Source organism: Etheostoma spectabile, chromosome 7, assembly GCF_008692095.1.
Source record: "Etheostoma spectabile isolate EspeVRDwgs_2016 chromosome 7, UIUC_Espe_1.0, whole genome shotgun sequence".
NCBI lineage: Eukaryota > Metazoa > Chordata > Actinopteri > Perciformes > Percidae > Etheostoma > Etheostoma spectabile.
In genome coordinates, this window is record NC_045739.1 from 8,535,113 (window position 1) to 8,542,295 (window position 7,183).

At 45.3% G+C, this 7,183-nt stretch overlaps 1 protein-coding gene across 1 annotated transcript in view; it reads right to left on the reverse strand.

Annotated features, from left to right (window-relative positions):
• Positions 1–7,183, reverse strand: part of si:dkey-32e6.6 (extracellular matrix protein 2) — a 17,679-nt gene that overhangs the window by 6,219 nt on the left and 4,277 nt on the right. Inside the window, exons 6-8 of the mRNA XM_032521545.1 lie at positions 6,162–6,294; positions 5,930–6,087; positions 5,631–5,770 (exon numbers count right to left, since the gene is read on the reverse strand). Of these exons, the coding sequence (XP_032377436.1) occupies positions 5,631–5,770; positions 5,930–6,087; positions 6,162–6,294 (431 nt within the window). The remainder of the gene's footprint in view (positions 1–5,630; positions 5,771–5,929; positions 6,088–6,161; positions 6,295–7,183) is intronic.

A 7,183-nucleotide genomic window follows, 5' to 3' on the forward strand; every position in this document is an offset into this window, starting at 1 on the left:
TGTATTATTATTATTATTATTATTATAATCCCTCCATCTAGTCCTGGGTCTTCCCAGTGGCCTCCTCCCAGCTGGACGTGCCTGGAAGACCTCACTAGGGAGGCGCCCAGGAAACATCCTCACCAGATGCCCAAACCGATGGAGTCTCCCTTAGAGACAGGGTGAGAACCACAGTCATCCGTGATGAGTTCGGAGTAGAGCTGCTGCTTCTTTGCGTTGAAAGGAGCCAGGCAAGGTTTTTTTCCCATTAATGTAAGCTTATTACGAACCAATTTGCGCTGGTCTGAAGATAATAAAGCTTTATTCCAACTCCTATCAGGCTCATAACATAATACAACACACACATCTTTGGTGATGCATGCTGACCCCACAGCAATAATAAATCTACGCAAAGGTCCTCTCCAACAACAACCTCTTTGTCAAAGTGGCATGACTAATAAAAACCAAATGTACAAAAAAGATAATTTGATTAGCCAGATTTAATGGCAAATAAGATAAAATGAAATATGACACCACTTGTGTGTCACTTATTAACGCATACTGACAATGTGGTTTTACTGGAACATTTACAAGGCTGATCTTTTTCTAACTTTGTTTGTGTTTCACTATGGGACTCACCTCCACGTAACCAACTATGGAAGCTCCAATGACACCACGTCCGTCCATGACAGACAGGTTGAACTGTGCTAGGGCCACGCCCCATTTTCTAATCACAGTTGACCAGCTCCTTACAAATAATTCTCGCTTTCTTCCCGTGAAGAAACTGTACTAAGCTCCCCCACCGCTTCTAGGCTAGCTTGGTTGGTTAAACAGTTCACAGACGGACTGTTAAGGACTATGTCACTGAACGCAGTTCCCGACCCAGTCTGGATTTGCTGAGTAAGTACAGTACTTAGTTTTTACCTTGTGGTTACACATTATGAAAGCAGTGTCCGCGTCAAGGCAAACTACTCTTTTGTCGGCTAGTTGGTATTTGTTTATTGTTTGCTTAGCTGTGTAATTATTTCACCCTCTGGCTAACACATTACGGTGAGCCTCCTTGGGTTTGGTTAGCATTCGTTTGTTAGCCGGACCGGGTACCTGGCGTGAGCTAATGTGTTACGACAGTCAACGTTAGCTCGGGCTAAACCCTGTGTGCTGATCTTGCCAACAGGCTAGCGTGTCATGACACACCTGCTAAGGTTGTATATTTACGCCGTTTTTCTTCCTTTTCAGTCACCATGTCCTAGTGAGGCTGTGTCCCGCCTGTGCCCCTGTGTGTGTCATCGTTCTCGGGGAGGGACCCTTACCCAATGTGCATGGGTGCTAAACACACTTAGGCAGCGCTGGCTGACCCTCACTCGTGCACCCACTGTGCGTCAATGCCAGAAAAGATACTGGAAAGGCAACTAAGGGTGGCGGTGGCCAACAGTCATGACCCATGTCTGTCGGGAACCACCCCTACAGCCACAAACACAACTCTTCAGTTGCAAGCTACACCTATCTGGGCGGACATCATGGACGAGGAGACGCCGGACATGCCTCCACTTTGCGAGTACCTCCTCGAAGTGGAACCGGGCTGTGAGGACGCAGAGATCTCTGATCTCCTCGACATGAATGGAATGGAGGACAAGGAGGAGGGCTCCATGTACCCCATTCAACAGTCAAGGCCTCGTAGTGCATCCAACGCTGCTCCCCCAGCGGACAGCAGCTTGTATGAGTTCTGTAAATGGGCGGCTGCCAAATTGAGGATACAATAGCCAGCAGCACCGGACCCCGAGGGGGCAGAGAGAAACCTGTACGATGGCAAGAAGCTTCCACCAGCCCAGCTGCCTGCTAAACAGCTTCTGCCGGCAGTGGCTTCCTGTATGAAGGAAATGAGCCTGTGCCCACGCTGTCATCTCAACCAAAGGGTGAAAATCACTCTGGCGTCTGTAGCAGCCCTCTGCCCATGAAGAGACACGGCGGCTCTCGCATCAGGCGTCCCGCTAGGGGCGGTGTCATCCAGAGTAACAATGACAATGGACACGTCCCTATCAGGATGGGGAGCAACGCTGTTAGGGAGTGATCAGCACATGGAACCGGAGGTTAGCCAAGGCTCAACTAAATGTAATGGAGCTTATGGCGGTGTTTCTGTCTCTGAAACACTTTTTGCATTTTCTCCAAGGTTGTCATATTTTAATGAAAACAGACAATTCCACTGTGGTTGTGTACATCAACCGCGAAAGCGGCACTTGTTCACTGCAATTGCACAAGGTAGCTGGCACAGTGATTTTGTGTAGCAGCAGGAGACTGCTGTCTCTTTGAGCAACACACGTGCCAGGCGTTGAAAACAAGGGTGCAGGTCTCCTGTCACGGGGGAATGTCCTGGTGGTAGAACAGATCTGGCAGAGATACGTTCAGGCAGCTGTAGATCTCTTTGCCTTGTAGGAAAATACGAGGTGTCCACTGTTCTTCTCTCTGTTAGATGTAAATGCACCGCTGGGTGTGGATGCTCTAGCCCAACCATGGCCAAACGTGCTACTCTATGCATTTCCACCCCTCAGTCTGATCTCTCCCACCCTAGCAAGGGTAAGAGGACAGGGCCTCTAGCTAATCCTGATAGCACTGTGTTGGTCTTTCAAGGATTGCATAGCAGAGATAATAAAGCTCCTAGCAGGAGAGCTATGGCCTCGCCCCATAAGGCAGAGACCTTCTCTCCCAAGCGGGCGGAGAGATCTACCGCCCTCACCCAGACCGCATAGCGCTCTGGGCTTGACCCGTGAGAAGTGGAACCTAAATGCATCAGGCCTGCCGGAGCAGGTCATTGTGAGGTCAGAGTGCATGCTCCCAGTTTCCAGGCCCCTGGTTCCTCTGTGGTATTTGTTGGTTGTGTTAGAAGCCCTCTCTCATAACCCGTCTTGAGCCTATGAAGGCAGTAGGAATTAAGTTTGTCACTCTTAAGACAACTTTGCTCTTGGCTTTAACCAACTGCAAAGCGTGTAAGTTACTTACAGGCTTGGTCTATTTGCCCTACCTGTCTGCAGTTTGCCCCAGGGATCTCTAAAGTCTGTTTGCGGCCCAACCCAGCCTTTGTGCCTAAGGGAGTGGATGTGTCCCTCGGTGGAGCTCTTGGCTTTTCACCCGCCTCCTTTCTCCTCAGGAGAGGAGCCAGGACTTCACGTGTAATGCCCTGTCCGGGCTCTGCATATGTATGTGAGTCGGACGGCTGGGTTCAGAAAAGTGTCCTGGGCTACTCCCCATGAGGGCAAGCCATCGTCCCGCCTGTGGCTGTCTCACTGGACTGTGGAGGCCTATGAGTGTAAAGGTTTGCCGGCCCCTCAGGGCCCTTTTTTAGGTGTGTGTCATTGAAGCAAATTTGTGCGGCGGCAAGCTGGGCTATGCCTCACACTTTTGTGAGGTTTTACAGGCTGGATGTTGCTGGACCGTCCTTGGCACGAGTTGTGCTGGAGGCTACGGGGCTGGGGTCAGTGTGACTCTAGGTTCAATATGATTTTGGCTTTGGGAGATTCATGCAATCTGGGACAAATAACAAAGTTAGAAAAAGAACTTTACGTTACTTAACGTAACCCCGGTTCTTTGATAACAGAGTTTCACCAACACGTCCCTCCTTGCACAGACATGGAAAAAAAAACATTGACTGTAATTATAAGAGTGGGTGTGGCCCTAGCACAGTTCAACCTGTCTATCACATACAGACGTGGTGCCATTGTAGCTTCCATAGGCAATCCCATGATGAAACACGTCTCTCTATTATCAAAGAACCGGGGTTACGTTAAGTAACCTAAAGTTATGTTAAGCTGTAAAACACCATGTAGTATTACCTAATTTAAGTCCACATTACGATCATTTTCCCAATAAAGATGTTTGATGGCATCAAATAAAAACTGCAATCGAAAACATGTAACCCATACATTTTGGGAATGAGCAGCTTTAATCAGTGGAAGTAATTCAAAATGAAATGTGTAGATAATTTAAGAATAAAGTACAATATAATGGAAAACTCAAGTACGGGAACCTAAAAAACTGTAGTGCATTAAATTATACTTAGTTCCACCAGTTGTTAACCATGTGCATATGCTTACACGCTGGTCACACATTGGCAGTAAACACACCCAGGGGAACACAAACTAAAGACAGATCTGGGATAAGTACAAAAAAGGAATCTGGGAAACAGAAAATCTAAACACCTATATAATATTTTGTTACAATACATGCATCTAAACACAGTACTGACCAAAGATAAGATATATTAACAAGATAGGCAAGTGACTGGTCTGCCTGAAAAAACAAAATGCACTCCCCAGCTTCTTCTTGCCTCCTTTATCCTCCATCTTACCTCCTTGAACCCCCAGTAGGAGGCAGCAATAACACTGACACCATGACATGGAACAGAGACACTTCACTAACCAGAACCAGCCTGCTGCAGTTTATTTTCACATTGAGCAATTTTACTTTTCAATGTCTCAATCCTTCTTTGTCTAATTCGCCACGCACTTCTGCAGAGCTACATAATTAATAGATTTTTCACATGTAGTTCAAAGTGGATTTAATTATCATTATTATATGTCTGCAGATTAAAATACAATTGTAACACAGGGGGGAGTCTTGTTTTATGCCACTTGAGTATCTTGATGAACTTTGCCCTTTAAGGAATCAGCTGAACAAGTTACAGTTGTTACCACTCTCTTGTCTATGCAGTGCTAAAGGAAGCTATTAGAGTACTAGCTAATAAGCCTGCAGTGCCAATGTGAAGAGTGCTGTTCTCGCCACTAATGAGGTCAAGAGTCAGATGTCAAATACATTCGGGTCAGAAGTCAAGCGAAGTCTCGGAGTGCTGCCTCGTTCAAATTTCTCCGTTTCACTCAAAGTCTCTTTTTTCCCACATCATCTCTACAAGATCTCATAATTTCTTTGGCCAAAATTACCCGTAACTATATTTTCCCAAATTTTATATTTCTATTTCCTCTTTCACGTGATCCTCCAGTGAGGAAATACAATCCAAAGTTTTTCTAACTGCAGTTTTCTGTCTTTCTTTCTTTCTTTTCCTCAGTTTTTCCTGAAGCTCCCACTGTGGTTCACAAGGATCCCAGGGAGCAAAGAAAAAAACCCACTGGAATTCACTATATTTAAACAACACACACACACACACACACACACACACACACACACACACACACACACACAACATCCCCACCACACACTCAACCATACATATTGAGACATATGTCACAAAAAGACACATACAGGCACAAAGTTGCCCTCAAGCTCTCACTCATCTAAGTACACAAGGTCAGCTGTCATAACTTCTGTGATATGTTTGCTTGTGGTGTGTGTTTGTGTGTGTGTTGTGTGTTGTGGGGGGGGGGGGGGTGAAAAATAGAGAGACAGAGAGAAAGAAAGAAGAAAATAGAAAACTAACGTGTCTGTCTTCATGCAAATCAGTGAGAAGTGTGTCTATGTGGAGTGAAACAGAGCGTCGGCCTCATCTATTGATGTTGATGATAGGAATAATAATCTCATCTGTTTGACTGATAACCGTTTAAACATTAAAAATGATAAGAAAAGTGTTTAGAATCCAAAACAACACCAGTGTACCCTCTTGTGGCTGATAGAGAAACTGCAGGACATTAATGGACGAATGGACGTACTTGAGACGGGTCCAGGCGCGGGTAGCGATGCCTTGCTCATGCAACAGGTTGTGACTTAGGTCCAGCACTCTCAAATGGACGCAGCCCTTCAGTGCCTCCTCCGTCACCGCCTCAATCAGATTTTCATTCATATCCAGCTCCTGAATGAAAAGTAGGGGCACAGACAGACAGGGATGTCTCATTTGGCGCATCAAGTCTTGTCCTGATGTCAGTTTGTGGCTCTCTGAATAGACCCTAAATACAAATCTGAATCCCAGAGTATTTCCCCCAGAAGCTGCAGTAAAGTGATACCAGTGTACCTGAAGAGAGGGAGGAAGGCCCAGAGGGAGGTAACGGAAGCGGTTGTTGTCCAACTGGAGGTCCAAAAGTCTCTCTAGTGGTCTGAAGGCTAGCGGTGACACACTGCCCTCATGGAGAGTATTCTCCTCCAGCTCCAGATTCAACAGGTTCATCAAACCTAGAGGGGGAAACTCAATTATATTATTTTCATACAATATGTTTCTCTTCCATGAACACAGACACAAATCCTACCTTTAAAACAGTTAGGGCTGAGTGTACTGAGCTTGTTGTTGTTCATCTTGAGCTCCTCCAGAGATGGTGGCAGCGCTGGGATCCTGGTGAGGTGGTTTCCATCTACGTTCAGCTTCTTCAGAAAGGTCAAGTTCTACATGACACGCAGGTGGTGGTGGTAGGAGGGGAATGGGTGAACCAGCCAGAAAGATAAAAACAGACTAAATGAATACTTCTCTTCAAATCCATAATTTTCTATCCCGACTTGCAGAGAAAGACACAATCTCAGAGGTCACTGAAATACACCAAATCTGTGCATCTCTTCCATCTATCATGTATTTTTAGAAAAGCCACTCTGTGTGGCTCTTCGGTGGGAGCCGCTGTGGCTGATGTGTGTCAGCTAAAAGCAGTGGACTGAATCTTTGGCATCTCTTGAGCCAGTCCATCAGTCCTCTGTCATTACTGGGATGAGAGCAGAAAATAAAGAGAAAAAACTTCCTCAAAAAATTAGTTTCTTTTATTCTCCACACATCACTGGCTGCAGCTGTTTTCCAACAGGTCTGCCCAGCCAATACTGTCAGAGTATGCTGATGGTGGCGCCTAATGATTGGTCAGAGTGTGGTGGGCTGCCTCGGTGTGGTCAGGACCTGTGGTCATTTAGAGGTTAGACCAGAGGTTATTCTTAGAAAGGATTAGTTAATGCAATTTTCACTGCTCTTTTATTACTGTAATGATACAGGATACAGCCTGCTTTTAATTACATGCAAAGTGACTTATAAAACTGGCTTGTAACTCACTATCTCACTCATTCACATTTAGCTTTCTCCACAAGAGGAAGCTTTATGGACCTGTACCAATATCCATAAAGACATTACTGTATACAAATAAAGACAAGAGTAAACAAATAATAGCATTGAATAGATGGGTAGATTTTACTTTACAAAGTTGGCAAAGTACATGTAAAAATCACAAAAGAAATGATGAATTGAGATACTTTAAAGAGATGGCTTGGGATCCAGAATATATATATATATATATATATA